This window comes from Bacillus rossius, chromosome 1 (genome assembly GCF_032445375.1).
Source record: "Bacillus rossius redtenbacheri isolate Brsri chromosome 1, Brsri_v3, whole genome shotgun sequence".
NCBI classification, from domain to species: domain Eukaryota; kingdom Metazoa; phylum Arthropoda; class Insecta; order Phasmatodea; family Bacillidae; genus Bacillus; species Bacillus rossius.
This window is the reverse complement of record NC_086330.1, coordinates 127,100,190-127,124,233: the sequence shown is the minus strand read 5'-3', so window position 1 is coordinate 127,124,233 and position 24,044 is coordinate 127,100,190. Positions and strand designations below refer to the sequence as shown.

The 24,044-nt window shown below is 36.4% G+C and overlaps 1 protein-coding gene across 1 annotated transcript in view; it reads right to left on the bottom strand.

Moving 5' to 3' along the window:
- LOC134545119 (uncharacterized) overlaps window positions 1-24,044 on the bottom strand; it is a 485,066-nt gene that overhangs the window by 6,289 nt on the left and 454,733 nt on the right. Inside the window, exons 10-13 of the mRNA XM_063388552.1 lie at window positions 21,260-21,384; window positions 19,252-19,647; window positions 15,532-15,670; window positions 974-1,127 (exon numbers count right to left, since the gene is read on the bottom strand). Of these exons, the coding sequence (XP_063244622.1) occupies window positions 974-1,127; window positions 15,532-15,670; window positions 19,252-19,647; window positions 21,260-21,384 (814 nt within the window). The remainder of the gene's footprint in view (window positions 1-973; window positions 1,128-15,531; window positions 15,671-19,251; window positions 19,648-21,259; window positions 21,385-24,044) is intronic.

Here is a 24,044-nt window from a genome sequence, read left to right as displayed (position 1 = left end):
AACCAATGGCAGATCAATAATTGACTTCTTGGGGAGAGGGGGGATAGAGCGAGAATAGAGAGGAAAAAAGAAAGAGGAGCGAGCAGTGAGAGACCAACCAGCAGGATTCAGTGTAATACTTCAGAAGTTTTATTATTCACTACATGTTGTACCCTTCTTGGTGAAGAAGGTTGGGGAGGGCACATTCTCCCATTTTGATCCGACCCTGGAGAAAGTGTTCGGCAATTGCTCAAACGAATCAAATAATATGCATTCAGTAACAAACTTTACAGCTGTGGTCTGGATTGCGCCAGTAATCAACCTCATTTTGGACATTTATTTAGAATTTCAGCAACCACAGTTGTCAGCATTCAGTCCAATAAGGGTTACAGTGATTTTTAGCTGCCATCCCAAGAACACCTTTGTCCTTGGCTTGTATTGTAGACACCAAGTGACTTCGGGACTTATTTGCAAGATGTACAGTGTATGTATGTATTAAGAATGTTTTTCGGAATCATCAAAGTTAACAAGCATTTATTTTCAATCAGGGAAAAATTGTTTGTGTTGATAAGAGAACTGTGAGGACCTGTTGTAAACATAGTGGAATGGCTGAACTGTGTTTGGTTTTTGAGCGACATCTAAAAAATAAATCTACATAAAAGTTCTATGAAATCCTTTTCTTTAGTAAAGACTGCCAAAAAATTTGAACTTAACCTTGAAATTTAAAAAATAACAAACATTTTCGGTGTTTTTTTTTAATTTTATTTTTAGAATTATCATTTTTGAAGTGTCTTTGTGAATGTTGCAAGTCAGGTTGTCTTTTATTCAGGCCGATCTGAGTTGTAATATACTGTATAAACTAAAGGTTTGTTTTACTGAAATCTCTAGTTTTTATAGTGTGGTGAATAGGTGGTATTTATTTTGCAACAGTTAAACAGTTTCTAGTAGCTGAAACGTACTCGCATATTGCCCACACGTCAGGACAATGCGTTACCTTCTTCCGATGCAGGTCCATGGCCCCAACCTGCTCCGACTGGCTCATGTCACGGCTGTAGCGAGTGAGAAACTTTGCTTTCGACTCAGACGTCGTGAAGTATGCAGAGTTGGCTGGGAGCGGACTCTCCGGCCCATTGCTGCCGTCTTTATTACTGAAAGCACACATAATCAAACCATCAGTATACAAGCGCAAACATTCTACCAATGTACAAGCTTACGCATGATCTGCCAAACACTATTTGAGTGTACACATAGCATACCAAACACATCTGGCACTAATATACAGTAGGACCTCATTTAATTGAGTTAAATAATCTGAGCTAGACTCCAGAGGCAAAAATTTTTCATCGGCACGAAAATAAGAAATTTCTTGACATGTTAATCCTTGCTGATTTAATATATGTTTAGAGACAGCTGTCCAACCCTTGAAGAAACTTTCATTCAAGAAAGAACTACTGATGGCCCAGTTTGGCTCAGCAATCCACGATGATAAAAGCAACCACCGATAGACAAGTGATCTTTATCTGTAGCAGCTGGTGACTTCAGAACATGGGTGATCACATCATGTACTAGGCGATAAAAAGTTTCCCAAAAACAGTCCAGGGTTCCCACAGACAAGGAAAATCTATGAAACAGAGAAAACTCAGGAAATAGTAAAAGATGATTTCAAAGCCTGAACAACTGAGGGAAATTGACAATATCATAGTTAAAAAATGGTATTATTATTTTCTCATCCTGAGTAGTATTTTAATATCTTAAAACTGTTATGAATTTTTACAAAAACTTTGTGTGCTTTTATTTTCCATATCTTATTTTTATCGACATTAAATTAACTTTTCAAACGCAATTTTGGATACATAGTGTTAAAAAGAAAATGGATTAAGTGTTAACTGTGTATTGTGCTGAAACATATTTTAGAGTCAGTTCTGCACCTTACTATATTATGTATTGTAAATGTAATATATCTGATAGCTTGTCAAATATACAGATGAGACAGGTAAAACAGGGAAAACTCAGGAAATTGGCTGATGTAAAAGCGTAGTAACCCTGCAGTCAAACCAAAATGTCAGATAAAAATACCTGCAATTTGTACTGCGTAAAAAGAACACTCCACCACATGTCATACTCTGCAAAAAAAATTGACAATACGTTCTTACTACGATAACCTATATATAGCTGCTTTCATACTAACAGTTACGTGATCCTGAAACTTGATTTCCACAACAGACTGGTTACAAGCTTAATGTAAAAAGTTTCATACGAGATGACATCACTGCATGGTGTGTGTGCACAGATAGGCAAGATTTGTGCACAAGTCAGTTGTGTAATTTTTGGGTGATGGTAATTTAAAGCCACGATCTGAGAAATGGTGGTTGGTAAGAGAGAAGTGAATCCGGGATTACTTAACTGTGCATTACAATGAAAAAAAAATAGTGTTATGATAATAGTAACAATAATAAAAATATCATTTACTATCTATTTATAAATGGAATAACGTGAACATTGTAACATGTACCACCGATTATCATATAATTTATTAAAAGTTTTGAAAGGCTAATGAAAATAGATGCTAGAAACAAACATCAAATAGTATATTTATAATAAGTCACTAGTTATTTATGGTAGACATTGAGGCTTTAAAACTTTTCTTTTACAATGAACTTTTTTTCCCATTTGCATATTTGTGAAAATGTTTGAATTTATTTTCACTCATTTACTCATTTAGTTGTAGGTCCTAAATTAACAACATGACACCCAAACATGCAACTACTGGTAATTAACAGTACTTAACTTGGACATTAACCATGAGTATCTCAAAGGTAAATTGTATCAATTTAAAAAAACTTACCCCCAATTCATTTAAGTATTCTAGTAATAATACCTTCTAAGTCAAACTATACATAACAACAACACTAATGAAGCACAAACATGCATATACGTGAGTCAGCAGCATAGAAAACTGCTGTCCCACCAATGCATCAATAACAACTCCAACTCTCCTGACTACCACCACACCACACTACACTTGACAGCTAGATATCTCTGATAACCAGCAGCTCGCGTCACTGATAACAAACAAAAGCATGTGTTCATTTACGTACTGCTCGCACACAAAAAATAAAATGTTTTCATGTCTCTGGCTGGACTTTTTAGCAAATTCTTGTAACAAACCAAGTAAGATGCGCAGAAGAACACAGTAGGAGGACCTGGATTTAAATACTAGTAGGGATGGGTAAATAAAATCTTAAAATACCATTAATCCTTAGTATTCGAAGGAAAAAGATTTGAAGAAAAATATTAAAGGAAACAAGTAAATTAAAAAATACAACACTAAAAACCTCTCAGTTTACTACATCAATTACATATTTCCTTCATAACTATCCTTTACCATCCCCAAGATATTGTACTTTTAACATGTAATTATATAAATAAAATTAAATATGTATTGATTCTGGAAACTTTGTTTATGAATAAAACATTTAAAAGGTTAAATGTTTCACTCTCAAGACTTAGATTCGGATCAAGGGGGTATATTCAAAGTTTTCTTTAGGATTTGAATTTAAGATTCGGATTTGAGAAAATCGGGATGTGATCTATCTAATTATACCAGTTCGGCCATTCTTATTTTTTTTTGGAAAATCTTGCTTTGCAATTGGAACGGGAACATTGTATGCTATTTTATTTCAGGTATTTTATTATTACTGTTGTGGAAAAATATTTACACAGAAATATTATAAATTTTAATTTTTTTATTTAACTACAACCATAGGATGTAAATATTTTACTCATAAGCGTTGTTATGTTGGAATTTATAAGCTTGAAAAAAAAATACAATCGATGGAAAGATTTTTGTATGGAACAGCAGAAGCGTTTTGTCTTGAATGAGCTTCACTACTACAATATATTCCACTGAACTACTAAGAACTTTCTATGAAACGACAGAAATTATAATTAAGAATTGTGTGTTTCTGGAAGATTATTTATTTTGTGTATGTGCAAGAATATATGTCGGGGAAATGAACTTCGAGTCACAATAAGTGAAATATTTTAACTGACGTCTATCAGAACCATTGTGAGTGTTCACCATTAACTGCATTGGAAGTGGAAACCAGTTACATGAAATATATTTGCACAAATATATGACTACTAGTTTTGTGTAATATTTGAATTATCATGATCAATACGAACCACGTCAAAACCCAGCTGTTATGGGTTTGCTGTAAGATTTAAGAACTAACTTCTACTAGTGAACAATTGGAGGATGGTGTTACTTCGGTGAATCGTAGACAGACTCAGAACAGAGTTCCGGAACTGTAGTGGTCTACCGCTGCTGTAGAAGAGTTTCGGCACTCAGAGTCAACGTGCTCTGTTTCAAAACTTCTGCGGATTCCAGTACTATCACCGTGGTGGTGTGGAGAAGGACCCATATCATAGTCATCAATGCTAGACGGAAACTATTATTTCCTAATAAAGGAAATACGATGAACCCCGATTGTAAACGTGGTATGTAAATAAGGTAAATGTTATTTTGCTATTTGTGTAGGGTTATAATGTGTTGTGTGTAATTTTGAGTAGTGATATATAAGTTCATTAGTTAACATTCAAATGAAGTATCATTTTAACTTCAGTTTTAATTCTCCACAGTAGATTCTCATTTTTTTTACACCCTATTTAAGTGCTTTGATTCAACCATGCATTTTTTCCCATATACTCAGAGGATACCAAAGATAACTATTTTTGTAACATTGTTATTTAATAACGTCTTTATCGACTTTGCTAAGCCAAGTAACTTTTGTAATGTTGATATTCAAGTGTTTGAAGTAGATAATTTTGTAGACTCTGATATTTAATATAAAGATTACAACACTCTTGTATTGGTAACTGTCTCATCAATTGCACTACTACAATAGTATAGCATTTGAATGTTAGCTATAATTAACTAGTACATAATCCCATTTTTTAAATAAGTAATTTATAATTAAATTTTCTTTTGCGTACAATAATGTCAAGTTCTGTGAAGATTAAAGTAGAAAATCATAAAACTGTTGAGTACTGAACAAATTATGTTATGTTAACATAATTTCCTTCTGAGTAAAGTAATTTTGTTAATATAAATATTTTGAAAGGTCTGAAATGGCACCCAATTGCTGGTATCACTATATCTTAATCGAGACATAGTTTACTTATGCAGCTACTTTTCACTTGTATGTGTTAAACGTACATTTTCGTGGGTGAGACTCTACTTCTTGCTCTTCAAAACATTGCAATTGTAAACAAGCAATTGAGTGAAATACTAACTATTGTGTCTTCCAGCTAATCTGAAAACCTGAATCTTGATAAGTGTCTTCTTTTAGTAGAGGTAAGTGTTAAATAAAGTATTTAATGTCACTTTGAGAAAATAAAACGGTAAATATTTACAATCGCGGTAGATGCCAAAAAAAATGCTAAAAATCTGAAAATACTTTTATTCTGTGCCCTTTCACTTCCTCTTTTCAAAACAACCGGCGGAGGTAAGAAATTCCAAATACTTTAGGAGATATCAAATTTTTTAATTTCATTATATGTAGAGTCGCGGTAGATGCCAGAAAAAATACTAAAAATCTGAAAATACTTTTATTCTGTGCTCTTTCACTTCCTCTTTTCAAATCAACCGGCGGAGGTAAGAAATTCCAAATACTTTAGGAGATATCGAATTTTTTAATTTTCATCACAATACCTGCGTAGTATGCGGCGATCACCATTGTTTCTTGTCATAGATACTAAGGTTTCTTGTTTACGAGTATCATGTTTCTTATTGGACAATTTTGTCACGTGACTGTTGTGGCCGGCAGGGCCACATTTTTACTTGTAATTTATTTTTGTTGCTGGTCTCTAGTTTTATATGGTTTTTTATTTCACGTATTTTTACGCCTTTTTTAATTAATGTTAATTTATCTGTAAATTTTTTTAATTATATTTGTTTCTGTTAATTAGTTATACGCCGTTTGGTAGCTATCGATTATGAGTTTAAGAACATCGATTGTGTTTCACATAAATACCACTTGGCGAGCGCCCGGCGGTTGGCTGATGACGTCAGACATTCGGCTTGCCGGGAGTGGAAAATCAGCTGGGGCCGCGAGGAGTGTGTGGCCAGCGACCGTCGAAGAGAGAGCTATGTGACGGTGCGGACTGGTGTGCCGGACGGCAACGGGCGACGAAGAGTATTGGGATGGAGGCTCCACGCTGGGCGACAGGGCAATGGATTGCCCTGTGATACAGAAGTAATCAAGGTAAAGAGAGGCCGCGATTTTGATTTTTACCCTCGTGGTGCTGCACTGGTTTTTGGCAAACCTAGTGAACTGTGTATTTTCCCATACTAAATTTTATTTGGACGGAACTTTTATTAGCCTGTTTGGTGAAGAGGCCCATTTGTTTCACACGTTGTTCCAGTGTGGGATTTTTTAAAAAGGTCGCCCGTTTGCCTGTTTGGAAGAAACGAACATTTTGCAATTTGTTTTTGAGACTTTGTCTTCGGAATTTGCATACTTAAAGTTGGCTTTAGCTATTATAATCAGCTTGTGCAGTATTATTAAAAGTATGCGATCGGTATTGGACTACATGCGCAGCCTGATGTTGGTTGGTGCGGCCATTCTACGTTTTTATGAAATCATTGGCAAGTTAATAAAGAAGTAAGACTTTGTTTGAAGTATATGATAAATACTTCTGTGGTAACATAGTTATGTTACGTGAAGAGTTTTTGCTACATTTCCCTTAAAAATAAGATAATTATTTTTTGATCATCGTTCACGCCTTTGTGAATTCGTACCTATGGCCCGGCGTGGCATTAGACTCTGGAGTTGGTGAGGAAGGTCAGGAAGCCAGCGCCTGCCTAGGATATTAACTTTGTTTGTTTTTTGGCAAGTCTTTAGCAACGAACATCTGAAGAAAGACTAAACCGTTGATTGAGAGTTTAAGAACTTTATTTAAATAAATTTTTTTGTACTTCAGTTTTATTATTGTAGAATTTTTATATATATGTATTGATTGTCTTTTTTGATTTTTGGTATTAGGGCAGTCAGTAAATTTTGATATTTTATAGTGGCCACGCCTCACGCCCTTATATATATTTTTATACTTCTTGTTATCAGTATTTATATTTTTACGATTTTTTAAAGGTTATTGTTAGTATCGCAAATGGGGATAAGATGCTGCCATTATTAACGTCAGCTTTTGTAACTAAGCTTGTATGGTTATGTATAGTAAATACTATTTTTGCGAATTTCTATTTTTTAATAACATACGTCCAAAGTCTTGCCTCTTGTTTGTTTAATGGTTACTCTGCTATTATATCCTTTGAAGTTTTTGGCCTGACCCCTGGGCAGTGGTGTGGGGAATTTATATTGTTTAGCTTTTTATGCCTGGTTTTAATATTTATTTTTTTTCTTCGCGCCCAGAGTGAGTCGGGGACGCAACCCCTCTTCCAATTAAGGAGGAAGAAGGGTTTCAACCTGCGCCACTCTGCTTGGCAGAGACTTTGGACTTTTGCGATTTTGCTGACCTTTTTGATTTTTTTAATAATGGCAGTTTCTTGGATTTATAAACTTCCCAAAGAACAGGTTTACGCTAATTTGCAAGCAGCGGGAGTAGAGAGTGGTCTGGAGGATGACATTGATACCTTACGCAGGAAATTAAGTACCCACATTAAAGAAGGGAGGAAAAAACCTGTTGAGGAAAATGTGGAGAATTCGGAGATCAGCCAAGTAAATTCATTGAATACTGCTATGCCAAGTAAATTGCTTTTTAAGGAACTGGATAGGTTGCCATCTTTATGCTCCGGTGGGCCAAGAGATTTAATAAAGTTTTGCTTGGGGGTAGATAGTTTGAAAACTAATTGTTGTTTACAAAATGAGCAAGAATTGTTAAGGTGTATTTCGACTAAATGTAGCGGGATCGCTAGAGACGTGATTACGTCAGGTATAAATAAGTCTGTTGGATGGTCGGTAGTGAAAGAGAATTTGTGGGAATATTTGTGCCCTAAGAGGGTGAAGGACGATCTAATTAAGGAATTGATTTTCCGTTTTCAACGGGAAAATGAAAGCACCTTAGAATTTATACAGGATATTAGAAATCACGTTAATGTATTTGGTCTGCAGTTAGATGATCACCGTTTTGTAGCTATTATTTTGGAAAATCTAAATCCTGCCATCAGACACGAATGCGCATTTATTGGCAGACCTAATAGTGTGGAGGAACTCAACACTTGGGCTATCCAGGTTGATAATATTTTTTACGCTAAATGTGAATTCGATAAGTGTAAAGGCAAAGTCAATTTTAAACCGGTTTGTTTTAAAACGCCGGGTAATAAAAAAAGTAATAAGACTTGTTTTAAGTGTAATAAGGTAGGGCATTTTGCTAAGGATTGCTCGGTTTCGGCGGTAAATAAATTTGTTTGTGGTTTTTGTGGCAAAAATGGTCATTCAGAAAAATTTTGCTTTAAAAAGAAACCGGAGCAGGAAAGACACAAGACATGTTTTAGGTGTGGCAGCATGGACCATTTGATAAAAAAATGTAATCGCAAGAAAAAATTAGTTTGTGGTTTTTGTAATAAAGATGGTCATAATAGCGGGAAATGTAATTTCCGTAAGGAAGTTAAGAAATATCGATTTAACAATAAGCATAGTTTGGCGGTCATTCAGGCAAAAAGAGGTTTATGTGTCAAAGTTTGGTTGTATGATCGTGAGATAGAAGCTCTACTTGATACGGGGGCTAGTTGTAGTTTCATCCAGCAGAAATTTTTAAGTAATTTGGTGCGCGATCATAAATTTTTGAAAACTAAGATCGTAAGTAGTCAAGGCATTAATGTGGCCATGGCGGACGGGCAAAATGTTCAGGTAAAGGTGAAAGTATTTTTACATTTTAAATTGGAACATTTATCTTGGACACGTGAATTCTGGGTAATGCCCGATTTGATCCATGAAGTAGTTTTGGGAATGGATTTTTTAAATGATAGTAAGGCTATAATAGTGTGCGGCGAGAAAGTAATGAGGTTCGATTTTAATGATAAAATTAAGATAAAATTGTGGGAGAATAAAAAAAGAAGAAATGTGGTTTGTGGCGGTATCGAAGGGTTAGAGCAAAGGTTGGGTGAGAAGGAAAAATTGCAGATACAGCAATTAAGCGAGGAATATAAGGATGTTATCACTACTAAAATTGGCAAATGCGCGCTAATGCCATACAAGATCGTGCTGGTAGATGAAACCCCTATTAAATGTGTGCCGTATCAATGTGCCCCGCCTAAAATGAAAGCCTTTCGAGAAATTATTAATGATTTACTTGATAATAAGGTAATAGTCCCTTCTAAATCCAATTTTGCCTCACCGGCCTTTTTAGTAGATAAGAAAAATAAGGGCAAATATTGTTTGGTCCTTGACTATCGCCTCATTAATGACAGGGTAAAACTAGATCCGTTTCCCATGCCTAAAGTTGAAATTGTTTTGCAATATTTGGGAAAAGCCAAGTTTTTTTACGGTGCTTGATTTGAACTCGGCGTTTCATCAATGTGAATTAGAAGCAAGTAGTCAGAAATTTACCGGGTTTGTCACTCCTTGGGGGCACTTTGAATGGACTAGAGTGCCTTTTGGGGTGAATTTTGGGGCCCAATGTTTGTCACGAATTTTAGGGCACATATTACAAGAATATCAGTATAAATTTGTAATAAGTTTCTTGGATGATATTTGTGTTTTTTCAAATAGTTTTGAAGAACATATAGAACATATAAGAAAAGTACTTGAGAAACTAAAGGGAGCCGGCTTTACCGTAAATCCGGAAAAAATAGTTTGGGCCCGTAGCGAGATAAAATTTTTAGGATACATAATCCGAGAAGGTGAATTGGTCATGGACCAAGATAAGATAAACCCCATAGTTAATTTCCCGGCCCCCCGTAATGTTAAGGGAGTGATGCGCTTTTTAGGAATGCTTGGTTATTTTTCCCGTTTTATACCGAATTACGCTAACCTATGCGCGCCTTTAAATAATTTGAAAAGGAAAGAGGTTAAGTTTGTATGGGGGGAAGAGGAAGAACAGGCCTTTAGGAATTTAAAGAAAGCTATAGCTCAACCCCCCATTTTAATACTTCCGGATTTTGAGCAAAAATTTATTGTGCAAGTGGACGCTTCGGGAGTAGGTCTGGGGGCGGTTTTGTTGCAAGAACGTGAGGGAGGTTTAAAACCGGTTATGTATGCTAGTAAATCCCTAAATAAGCACGAGTTAAAATACAGTGTATATGAGAAGGAAGCATTAGCGTGCATATTTGCGTTGGAGAGATTTGAGAGTTTTCTTGAACATGAGAAATTTGAATTATGGACTGACAACCAGGCTTTGACATGGCTTTTTTCCCACCCGCGGCAACTAGGGAAAATAGGGCGGTGGATCATGCGGTTGACGCGTTTTCGTTTTGACCTCAAACATATGAAAGGACAGGAAAATGTAGTGGCCGATGCCTTATCGCGCATGTTTGATGAACATGAGTTTCAATGTAATGACGAAATGAGAACTGAAGACAAGGAAGAATGTAACATCCTGAGGGAATTCCCTCAAGGATTTATTGATTTGCGCGAAATACAAAAAGAGGATCCTGAGACTAAAGATTTAATAACGCGTTTGGGGCCGGATACTACTATAGACTTAGGAATGAAAGACGGGCTTTTGTGTTGGGTGAAAGATGGAGAACACAAAGTTTTTGTTCCTAAGGGGGTAAGGAAAATGATAATTCGGTATTACCATGATTCTAATATAGGCGCGCATGGCGGAATCGAAAAAACTATAGATAAAATCTCTAAAGAATTTTTTTGGCCAGGTTTGAAAAAAGACGTAAAAGATCATGTTTTAAGCTGTGAAGATTGCCAGCGCGCTAAGCAATCTAGACATAGTAAGATAGGTAAATACTCTGTTGAAGCTCTGACTAGACCTTGGGAAAGGGTTTATTTGGACATTTTTGGGCCCCTACCTAGATCATTAGGGGGGAATAATTGCTTACTTATAGCAGTAGATGGTTTTTCTAAATTTTGTTTTTTTTGCCTTTGCGTAATATGAAAAGCGAGAGTATTATTAAGGCTTTAGAAACTAAAGTGTGGGGTTTTTTTGGTAGCCCGGAGCAAGTAGTATCAGATAATGCTACATATTTTAAGAGTAAGTGTTTTGAAGTGATGTGTTTAGATTGGGGTATAAAACATATTACTACCAGCCCCTATTATCCCAACCCTAATTTGGTTGAAAGGGTGAATAAGAATGTCAAAGTGGCCCTCACGATTTTTCATCAACGTAACCAACGGAAGTGGGACAGTGTTATCCACGTATTAAATTTAGCTTTTAACATGACCATGCACAGTGGTACTAAATTTACACCATCGGAAATTTTTTTGGGAAGAAATGTACCCCATCCTTTACTAAATTGTTGGGGTTTGCATCCAGCCCTTTTGGAAACCCGAAGCCCCCGTTTGTTGGAAAAAATGTGGGAAGAAGCAGCCGAAAATCTGCAAAAGGTTAGAACGAAAATGAGTAAGTTTTATAATAAGGGGCGAGTGGATAATGTATTTAAAATTGGTGATGAAGTGCTATGCAGGCAATTTGTTTTGAGTGACAAAGCAGGGTATCAGAGCTCTAAGTTAGAGAATAAGTATGATGGGCCGTATAAGATTGTAAAGATTTTAGGGCCGGTTACTGTTTTGTTGGAAGAAGTTGAAAGAAATAATAAGGTAAAAAAGGCCCATGTTAGTCATTTGAAAATGTTTGTAAGGCGGAGTTCCTAAAATGAATGTGGATGACCCTTTTAGGGTGAATATGGCTAAATATTTTTTTTTTATTTTATTTGGAACTTACTCTGGTATAATTTTTTTTTATAATTTGTAGTTGTGGTTATTTTTAAGATTTTCTTTGCTGTTTAAATTTTTTTTTGTTCAAGGCGGAGGTTGTGGCCGGCAGGGCCACATTTTTACTTGTAATTTATTTTTGTTGCTGGTCTCTAGTTTTATATGGTTTTTTATTTCACGTATTTTTACGCCTTTTTTAATTAATGTTAATTTATCTGTAAATTTTTTTAATTATATTTGTTTCTGTTAATTAGTTATACGCCGTTTGGTAGCTATCGATTATGAGTTTAAGAACATCGATTGTGTTTCACATAAATACCACTTGGCGAGCGCCCGGCGGTTGGCTGATGACGTCAGACATTCGGCTTGCCGGGAGTGGAAAATCAGCTGGGGCCGCGAGGAGTGTGTGGCCAGCGACCGTCGAAGAGAGAGCTATGTGACGGTGCGGACTGGTGTGCCGGACGGCAACGGGCGACGAAGAGTATTGGGATGGAGGCTCCACGCTGGGCGACAGGGCAATGGATTGCCCTGTGATACAGAAGTAATCAAGGTAAAGAGAGGCCGCGATTTTGATTTTTACCCTCGTGGTGCTGCACTGGTTTTTGGCAAACCTAGTGAACTGTGTATTTTCCCATACTAAATTTTATTTGGACAGAACTTTTATTAGCCTGTTTGGTGAAGAGGCCCATTTGTTTCACACGTTGTTCCAGTGTGGGATTTTTTAAAAAGGTCGCCCGTTTGCCTGTTTGGAAGAAACGAACATTTTGCAATTTGTTTTTGAGACTTTGTCTTCGGAATTTGCATACTTAAAGTTGGCTTTAGCTATTATAATCAGCTTGTGCAGTATTATTAAAAGTATGCGATCGGTATTGGACTACATGCGCAGCCTGATGTTGGTTGGTGCGGCCATTCTACGTTTTTATGAAATCATTGGCAAGTTAATAAAGAAGTAAGACTTTGTTTGAAGTATATGATAAATACTTCTGTGGTAACATAGTTATGTTACGTGAAGAGTTTTTGCTACATTTCCCTTAAAAATAAGATAATTATTTTTTGATCATCGTTCACGCCTTTGTGAATTCGTACCTATGGCCCGGCGTGGCATTAGACTCTGGAGTTGGTGAGGAAGGTCAGGAAGCCAGCGCCTGCCTAGGATATTAACTTTGTTTGTTTTTTGGCAAGTCTTTAGCAACGAACATCTGAAGAAAGACTAAACCGTTGATTGAGAGTTTAAGAACTTTATTTAAATAAATTTTTTTGTACTTCAGTTTTATTATTGTAGAATTTTTATATATATGTATTGATTGTCTTTTTTGATTTTTGGTATTAGGGCAGTCAGTAAATTTTGATATTTTATAGTGGCCACGCCTCACGCCCTTATATATATTTTTATACTTGTTGTTATCAGTATTTATATTTTTACGATTTTTTAAAGGTTATTGTTAGTATCGCAAATGGGGATAAGATGCTGCCATTATTAACGTCAGCTTTTGTAACTAAGCTTGTATGGTTATGTATAGTAAATACTATTTTTGCGAATTTCTATTTTTTAATAACTTACGTCCAAAGTCTTGCCTCTTGTTTGTTTAATGGTTACTCTGCTATTATATCCTTTGAAGTTTTTGGCCTGACCCCTGGGCAGTGGTGTGGGGAATTTATATTGTTTAGCTTTTTATGCCTGGTTTTAATATTTATTTTTTCCCTTCGCGCCCAGAGTGAGTCGGGGACGCAACCCCTCTTCCAATTAAGGAGGAAGAAGGGTTTCACTGTTCCGCGATTGGCCAGTATTCAAATGAACCAATATGTGATTATTTATTCCGTGATTGGTCAGTATTGAAATGAACCAATACGTGATTATTTATTCATTTATTGTTCAATACGATGTTTAATTAATCGGTCAACTTCTGCCGTGAACGACTACATCATTTCCTTATAGTGACAAAGGAAATGTACCCGCCTCCAACTTAGGTGAGTTTTTAACGTTTCTAATTTTAAAGTATTTTTTTTTTTATATTGTTGCACAAGTAATAAGTAAAAAAAATTACGTGAGTTGTTGATGTTCATCATTTGTCCGGGTTTTGTTAGGTCAGGTCAGTTACATTATAAATAATTTAAAACTAAAGAACCATTAAATTAAATTCACATTATTTTTAATGTTCGCTTAGTTTGAAAGTATTTATAATGTAACTGACCTGACCTAATCGACCATTTTATTTATTACGCATTCACTAACACACGTCAAAATAAAAAATGGCGACGTTCGAAGGGTTAAACGGGCGTTGTATTGCTAAATTAAAAAATTCGATATCTCCTAAAGTATTTGGAATTTCTTATCTCCGCCGGTTGATTTGAAAATAAGAAGTGAAAGAGCATAGAATAAAAGTATTTTCGGATTTTTAGCATTTTTTTTTGGCATCTACCGCGACTCTACATATCATGAAATTAAAAAATTCGATATCTCCTAAAGTATTTGGAATTTCTTATCTCCGCCGGTTGATTTGAAAAGAGGAAGTGAAAGAGCACAGAATAAAAGTATTTTCGGATTTTTAGCATTTTTTTTGGCATCTACCGCGATTGTAAATATTTACCAATAAAACTAACACATATTTATATTTTCCCTAAAGTAATCATCAAGGGTGGTTAATCAATCAAAAATATAATTTTAGAACTTTTTTTTAAAATATATTTTGAAAACTATTTGTAACTAAGGAACAAATTGGCGAATGATGTTTCTTATAACAAAAATCTTACACCTGTGAAAACAAGGTCTACAATTTCATTCCCTTCAATGGGGCTGTCCAACCTTATTTTTGCATTTAATTTTGCAACACTAAGTCACCTCCATTTTATAATGTAGGGGAACGATACTGTCAACAATGTTTTTACATGTACAAGATTTTGTTTAATGTTTTTTATAAGAAAATATATTTGCAGATTTGTTGCTAAGCTGCCAATAGTTTATTACATTTCATATATACATAAAAGATCCAAAGTTAGATTTTTAATAGTACAAATTTCCTTAACAACCACTTCAAAAAAATTGTCAATATGTTTTATCTTATTTTCTTATATCACTTGCTGGGCACTGTTGTGTTTTTGGAAACATGCTGTATAATGTGATTAAAGGAGTAGTAAAAAGTTCTTGTTTAATGTTTTTTTATGAACTCAAAACCAAATTTTTAAAATGTTGTCCTAGAATGTGCTGAAAACACTAAATCATGTGATATTACAATTTTGGATTAACCATTTGTATGAAGTCTTCATCTTCAAATACTTTATTTTTAGATTTCACTAAATCAATAACAATTAATATTTCTCAAAACCATATTATAAACCTGAGTTTTCAGAGTTTTGAAAAAAAAAACTATTTTTTTTTTATTGTTTTATGAAAGCTATACTACATGATTTAATGTTTCCTATATGCTTATAGTCACATAAAAAAATTGCCTTTGATTGCATAAAAAAACATTAAATAAGGACTTGTTTAGAATTAAAAACTTTCATAAATAATTAAAATGTGGATGTATTATGAAATAATATAAAATCATATGTAAAAACACTGAAGATTAGAAGCAAAATGATTTAGAATACTACCCCCCCTGGGGTGCCACTGTTACACTACCAAGAATAACCTCCTTGCATGGTGCTCAAATGTGAAGCCTGCATTGTTATAGTGTATAGTCACTGCTGGGAGCAGCAAGACTCGCACCTGTCCAGCGGCGGTCCCGTGCCGTGCTGCGCAGCCGTGCTGGTCGCGGGACGCTGGGAAGCCCTGGGCCGCGCGGGGATGTCCAGCCGAAACAGCCCGCTCACGTAGTCGGTCACCTTCTTGTAGTCGGGACCGGGAACTGTACGCACAGCAGCACATTACAATACACCAACATTCCTGGAAGTACTGACTAGAATATAATTACAGTACCCCTCCACTAGATGGAATACTGTATTTGCCTGAATGAAAGTCTATTATATTTTATTTGAAGGGGGAAAAAAAAATTTATTTCAAATTTTAGTGATGGACTTATATTTGATACCTAAGGTTTGAAACATTAACTTTCAAATTCAAATTAGTATTCTGAAGGAAACACTCTTTGTAAAATTCCTTCAGAATATATATAATTTTACAAAGAGTGTTTCATTCAAATACTAATTTGAATTTGAAAGTTAATGTGTGTATGTGTGTATGTGTGTGTGTGTGTGTATATATGTATATGTATATATGTATACAGGGCCGCTGAGAGAATTTGTGGGCCCCTGGGCAGCTGGGGTAGTAGGCCCCCTTCCTTTTTTTTGCATACCACTACTACGTACTACGTATAGGCCTACCATAAATATATATGGTATCGTAAAATTGCATCCTTCATTTGAACATACATAACGATTTCCTAGTTACGCAAAAAAAAAAAAAAGAGAGAGCATTTGCATGTATTATCTCAGTGCACTTTTACATTGTTAATCCCATCAAAATACAAATAATAATTAATTTTGATGTATATATTGCTAAAAAAAATCTTAAATGGTACCTAATCAGAAATTGCATTATTATATGAGTGTTTAAAATACATAAGTATAATTTATTCTGAATATAAATATTATTAAAATAATTTAAAGTAATAATAAATTTATTACTTTGAAAATATCAAACACATTGAACTACATTCATTACATTGAAAAATTTGTAATACATATTAATAATTTATACAAATTAATTTAATACCCTTAATTCGATGCAAAATCATAAATGACATGCATTTTAAATAACAATGATATATACTTTACATCCAACTAAAACATAATTAAAAAGTCATATACTATATAAAAATGTCTAAATTTAATAACACTTCAAAATGTTTTACAACAGAATAGTCATTACTTCATATTGAATCACTACATTCAGAATAATCATACACTGTAGTATATTATTTAAAATTTTAAACATATAATACATTTTAAAAGATGCTACTCAATAATATTGATTTACAAACAATTAAATAGTTCAGAAGTAATCACAACAAATCTGTTTTCCGTGCCTTTTTCAAAGCAAAATTGTTAATTACGTCGTCGTAGTTCAATGACCAGGCGAGATCAGGCTCTAAGGCAAGCAAGGTGAGCCCACTAATCCTTTCCTGAGACATGGTTGAACGATGTACATTTTTTATTTCCTTCATTTTTCTGAAGGACCTTTCGGCTTCGGCAACTGTCACGGTAATTGTGCAGAACAATCGAACAGCGATACACATGATTGGAAATAAACTATCCAATTTTAATCTCCGTAGTGTGTTTAAAAGCTGGATTGGTTTCAACTGGTTTGGACCAATATTTGAAACATGAATTGATTTGAGATGTTTCATTTCATCAGATATCTCCATGACACCCCCTCCAGCCAGGGCCCATCACCGCATTCTTTACTTCAGAAGGGCGAGTCTAAATGGCATTGACTCCAAGTGGAGGGGTGTACGGGACCAAGCAAACCTATTGTGCACATACCTGGCGTTCCCATTTCTGCTACTACGCAAGTATTTTGGTGTGAACTGAATGTTACAAGTACTGCTCAGTTATGTTATTGGTTATCGACTGTAGTTTTAGGAACACACAAAAACAAATATATATTGTACAAGATGTTTTAACAGCAGGGGAAAAATGTTTTTCCAGCCATTTATTTTCCACTTCCCAGCCGGGCGCCCGGGCCCCTAAGGCTACCGGGCCCCTGGGCATTTGCCCCTTTTGCCCCCCTCTCTCGGTGGCCCTGTATGTATATGTATATATATGTGTGTGTGATTGTGTATATATGTGTGTATATATGTGTGTGTATATAAATGTGGGTTTATGTATGTGTATATAAAAAAAGTCGGGTTAGTTTCACCATTTATAACTCAAGAACGGCTGGACCAATTTTAATGATCTCTGATTTGCTGGATTCGTCTCCACCCTGAATAGCAGAAAACCTATTAAAATGTTGATAAAATACACAGAAAAATTTAAATAAATTAGGTTTGAAACTCCACCATATTCCGCAATTAACTGCTCATGTCACGCAGGTTGGCCATAGACATACGTTATAGGCGTACAAACTGAAAGTGTTATTTCTCTATGTCCGCCAAGCAATAGCCACGAAGCTATTCTAACAAATAAAGTAGATAGAGTAAGAAAAACTAAAGCTCTAAACCATTTGTTGTCACCATGTTTGGGACAATAATGTTTACCCATTTTGTGATTTATTGTTTACTTTTATTAAAATGAATTTAAATGAATCACCCAATCAAATTAACACTACAGCACTACCACAAAAAAAAAAGATTGACAACACAGAATGTAAGAGAAACTTTCGGAACATTCCAAAGCCACTGCCTGTCAGTATATAAGCTGTAAGTCGCGAAAGTGTAAATTTTTTTGTTTCATGTTGTCTACGATTTGTTTTGAAAAAGCATATAAAGGTTTGTTTTGTGCGAATGTTATTAAAAAATTTTTATTGTGCAAGTATTATTAACAATGCCATGAAAAAGAAGATTTAATCTTATTTTCCCTGGATGCCCCCGGTGGAACTGGGAAGACATTCCTCATGTCATTGATTTTTAGACACTGTTCTGCGAGATCCGACATTGCGATAGCAGTTGCTTTTTCTGGAATAGCGGCCACATTATTAGGATGCCATAGTCTCATTCAGCGTTAAAATTGTCGTTAAACCTTCAAACTACTAAACAACCGACATGTAACTTTGTGAAAAACTCCGCAATGGCCAAAGTTTTAGTAGCTTCTAAAATCATCATTTGGGACCAATGCACAATGGCGCACAAACATGCATTGGAGGCACTTGACAGAACATTGAAATCTGCGCAATGACTTGAGATGTTTTGGAGGTGCAATGATTTTACTGTCTGGAGATTTCCACCAAACACTGCCAGTCATTCCAAGATTGACTGCTGCCGATGAAATAAATGCTTGTCTCAAATCATCAAATCTCTGGCCCTATGTGAAGAAACTTCAGCTGGCAGCAAACATGAGAGTTGCATTGCTGAACGATCCATCTGCTGAAGATTTCTCCAAATAAAATAAATAGTGTGTTATCATCATCCAAAAAGTAGTTTGTTCGCTAACCTTTAATGCTACTAGGGAGAGCCCTTAAGTGTTTGTGGTCTGAATCTAGAAAATACATGTTTTTATCATGGTCAATTGTCTGTGGCATGTTAACGTATGGGCAAACCATCCGCTTTATTTATTCTTGCGCCTGATAAAAAACGAAAAATGTATATCACAAGGTGCTTCACTGAAGAGAATCAACACAAGTGCAACCCATACATCAAAATACATAGCATTCTATGATTAGCACATTCTTTAAGCCGACACCAATCGAGCCATTACTTGTGTTTAGTTATTTTCAGTCGTTGACCTCAGCTCCCAAGAAGGGACAGAACAAGTGCACATGGGTCCTTACCTAGAATACCTTGCAGTCTATCGGACGGGGACAGGCTGCTCGCCAGGTCCAGGGACAGCCTCTCGCAGTCGATCTCCTCCTGCAGCTTGTGTCTCGCCGGGCGGGGCGGCGGCGTGGCGGGGGAGGCGGGGGTGGCCTCCCCCTCCGCCCCCTCCGCCCCCGGCGCCCCCGGCTCGTCGGCGGCGTCTAGCTCCGTCTGCGAGGCGGCGTCGCTGGTCGCCGCGCCCACCCTCAGCACCACCTCGGACCGCTGCAGCAGCTGCAGGGGCGCGGGGGCGGGGGCGGGCGCCGGGGGCGGGGGCGGCTCTGGCGGGGGGGCGGCGTCGTCCGCGGTGCCCGCCTCCTCGAGCTCCGGCCCCTCCGCCAGGCTCCCGCAGCTGGCCACCCTGTCGCACTCTGGCGGCACACACGCGGACATGCGGACATTCCTTCAACCCTCCGTCTCACACGCCACGTTCAGTTTTATTGTCACCATTGTGTTTATTAAGAAGCTATTTCTACAATTTTATTTCGATACTGTCTTTGCATTTGAGGTTTTGCCACAAATATTCACTACGTGCAATATCAAGGGTGTAAAAAAATGACGCAAGTCTTTGTAATAACCATTTCTTGTGTGACATTTTTCACCCATTATACAACTATCTATTAAAAATATATGTGTGGCCAAACCACAAATACAAGGGAGATGATGATTTAAAATTTCAGAAATTGCCCTTCAATAAAAGTAATGGTGAAGATATGATAAATATTACATGGCATGTAACACTCAGACTTAAGCCACTGTCTCTCACACCACATTGATTATTTCATTTTCTTGTCATTTCTACCAAGCCAAGAATTTACTGCAAATTTATTCCGACAGTGGTTTTGGATTTGTTGTTTGATCACAAATTTTAACACATATTTACTAAATGTTATTTTAAAGATTTAAAACAAAAAAAAATCATAATTATGAACACTGGCATGACCATTTACTGCAGTTAGATAATATTTTATGTGTGTGTATGTGTATGTGTATATATATGTGTGGTTTTTTTTTGTGTTGAGAAAATTACAAATTAATACAAGAGAGGTATCTGAATAAACTTACAGATAACAAACTCAAATAATAATGATAAAAGTTTCAAGAAAATTAAATAACCACTATGGCATTTAAGACGGAGACTTATAAGTTTTCTATAGTCTATGGATTGGGTGTCTGTTGTTAAGTTAAAGTTAAATAGTTATCAACAGGATAGTAAAACATACAGTAGCTGTATAAAGGCTAATATGCTCTAAATTTGTTTCAATAGATTGAAAATATCTCACTAGTAAGAATCGTAAAAATGCCATCATGTAGTGAATACTGCTAAACAAACATAATATCAACACAACTGCAAGGAATTAGCATTTAACTTCATTATAACCAAACATTGTTTTGCTATGCAGACAGGAAGGGTAGTTCTCATATTGACTTCAAGTTAAATTGGCAAAGATTACATACTCCCTTACCTCCATGGATGAAACTCCAATATATTGCATTTTTTTTTAAATGTAGTTCACTTATGTACAAAAAAATGTGTATTTACAGAATGGAATATTTAATGTGTGTACAGGGTATTGTTTAATTTGAATAATTGTTCTACTTTACAATAATAAATGCAGCAAAATGAACTGATAAAATAAAGATAGTCTACTTAAAAAAAAAATTGTACGTGTGCATATTTCATTAAAGTTAAATGGAGAGGGGGGGACTGAACTCATCACTGGCACACACTACTCTACACTAATATCGAAAAAGAACACTATAAAGCAATACAGACAGTGCAATGAAATTACAATAGGCAGCGTACAACAAATAGCCTCGTGGAATACAATAGTGGCACTTTTTTTTTTTTTTAATTTTGATCATGAAAGATGGAACACTGGAGATTTATTTTGTACGATAAATTTGTAAATCGATGAAAAAATATTAATATAAGAACATTAGTTTGATCGTAAATTGGTAAAGAATGCTGGTGTGACGTACCGACGAGGGGCCCGCTGGCGGGGGAGGGGGACATGGTTCTCTTGTAGCTGCCCTCGCAGTCCGGCAGCCCCAGGCCGCGGTCCCTGTCGCGGCGCTGCGCCAGGTACGAGGCCTTGGAGGTGCTCCTGCAACACCAGCACATGGCGCCCGCCGTCAAGCACTGCCGCGCCGCCCGCCTGCCGGCCGCTGCTCCCCCCGCGCATGCGCGCCCGCCTCTCCCCTGCCGCCCCTCACCATCCATCCACCCGCGCCGCGCGCGTTACGCGCACACGGCAGTTCGTCGCCTTGTTTCAATTACTCTGTGATTGGTGTTGGAACAATCAACGTGTACCTGAAATAAACCCAGCCAACCACGAAACACACAGTCTATGCGACAAAGTTTTCACGCACATCTGGTCTTGTAAATCTTTTCGCGCAAACCAACCATGACTACTACTTACGCTGTTTCCGAATTTTAAGACTGTGCCCTTTGCTCGGTCCCACATGCCATGAGTTTTTTTTTTTTTTATTCGTCGTTACTTTTTTTCTAAAATTTCAACTCAATATTTCCTTGTATTTGTTCTGCCACAAATACTTTTAACAGAAACACGCATATATTTTCCTCCCACCCCAGGTTGGCTTCCATATGGGAACTCCAAGAAAGAAACGGGCACCCATCATGAAAGCCATCTCAGCAGATTTTTTTGTTTCCGCTCAAATCGCCTCTTGGGTAGTCTGACTTGCAAGGAATTTTATTCCGCTTGGAGAAATGCCTTCACTTGTCTGAATAAATCCGCCTTGGAGGACCTGGGTCGCGAACCCGAGTCCTACAAGTCACAAGTCAGACGCTCTACCTCACAGCCAATAAGGTAATGCAACTCAATCACTGCAGTAGAGGTAGATCTGGAAGCAATGACGGATATACATCAATACGTTGCGGGATATTTGTATGTCGTATAAATCCAAGATCAAATTAAAAATATATTAGTATGTACGGAATGCAAAAAACAAACCAAAAAAAGCAATTTAAAAACAAAATACGGGATTTCAAGGAAGGAACTAAGTCAGTAAACTAAGCACAAAAATAAACAACTGAATTACACGCTAAACATGATTGGTTTCATTAAATTTTATGCAGTAACAAATTTTTATTTTACAATATTGAACAATGACCTTCTTTAATGCACAGATTAAAAAAAAAACAATATAGAGTCTCGCGCAATTTCAGGGTATTGTTCATATTTTACTACTATAAAAATATGTACTATATCAATCATTTTTGGACACAAATTGTCAGGTGTATAAAATATTGAATTCATAAGATAAACGTTTAAGAATGATATTTACATAAGACGTAAAGCGTAAGTCTCGTTTATTTGAATTTTAGTATAGATTAAGTAACTAACTGATTTTATAACATGCCCATGATTTCGTTTGCGTGGATTTTCAGGATTGGATCCCGAGGGGAACGAATAAAGAGGTAAAATAATTTATTAAAAAAAGATAAACGAGTCCGATTTGTAGGTACTGCAGTTTTGCACTTCATTAACATGGTAGAATCGCGGAAATTAATTTGTTTTCACTCTTAATTTAATGCAATATATTTATGTAGACACAATTATATGATTTATTATTTTCTGCCAGAATGTATAAGTTTTGGGCACTCGATACTCTTGAACAACCAATATAGAGCTGACCATTCGAGAAGTATGAAGAGCCCAAATGAATTCCTGCCACTTTCAATGTTTAGCCCTGGGACTTGTCTTCATTGTGAATGATGACTTTAAAAAGAATTCCAGCCTCTTAAATTCCAATGGCAAGTTATAGGAAATTTTTGGGATGCGGTAAATCAACACGCTCTATCCTTTAGCTGCTCCAGTGAAAATGTTTTTCTGCCCAGCTCTGTGATGCGCTGCCTGGTACCGTTGCACAATCTCGGTGCATCAAGGTTACGCATCAGCAAAACCGGACGCCGGCCTTCAGCTCCAGTTTGTGGGCAAGACGTGACGGACGCACCAAACGATAGCACGTTTCAAATTCAAAGCAACGCCAGCTATTGAGCGCCGTTAGTTCGCTAGCCGCCGCGAGCTTCGAAGCGGATGGATCTTGCCAAGGATAGGAAGTTGCTAGACCTTACTATATGACCGCGTGGCGCACACAGAGAAATGACACACATTCACTGTTTGTATTGCAGTTGGTTATGAAAAAAAATGCTCTTTTAATGTTATGTCTCCGACTACCGTCATCATAGCGAGAGTTTTTAAGTTTTTAAGTCTAATAATATCTTAAACACAAAAAAGCTTCATCAAAATCGGTGTAGTATTTGCTTAAAAAAACAAATAGACAGACACACTTCTGGCACTATTTTATAATAGTGTAGAACATAGTTTGTATATTTGTAGTTCACATAAAGCGGGGACGGAAAGGCCTAGACACGTGAAATTTAGTACATATTTAGTACATCCAAGGGGGTCTGTTTGCTCCTCAGAACGATTTTTGTTTCATTTTTTTTTTGACGTGATAACGTTTTATAAATCGACGAACGCCGGCTTCACGCACGAAAAAGCATGACTCATTGTCACGTTCCGCCTGAGCCGAGCGTGCAAGCGAGAGCGCGGAACAAGCGATTGAGGCACGATCGGCCTAAGCGTTCGGCTTATGTTATTTAAATTAAATTTGCAAAAACTGTAAATAATATTTGAAAATTAATAAGTATGCAATTTTTCATCAATGTTTTCTGATGACGTTATCACGTAAAATTATCGTCCGTAAACCGACTTTACAGACAACCCCCTTTTTTTATTTT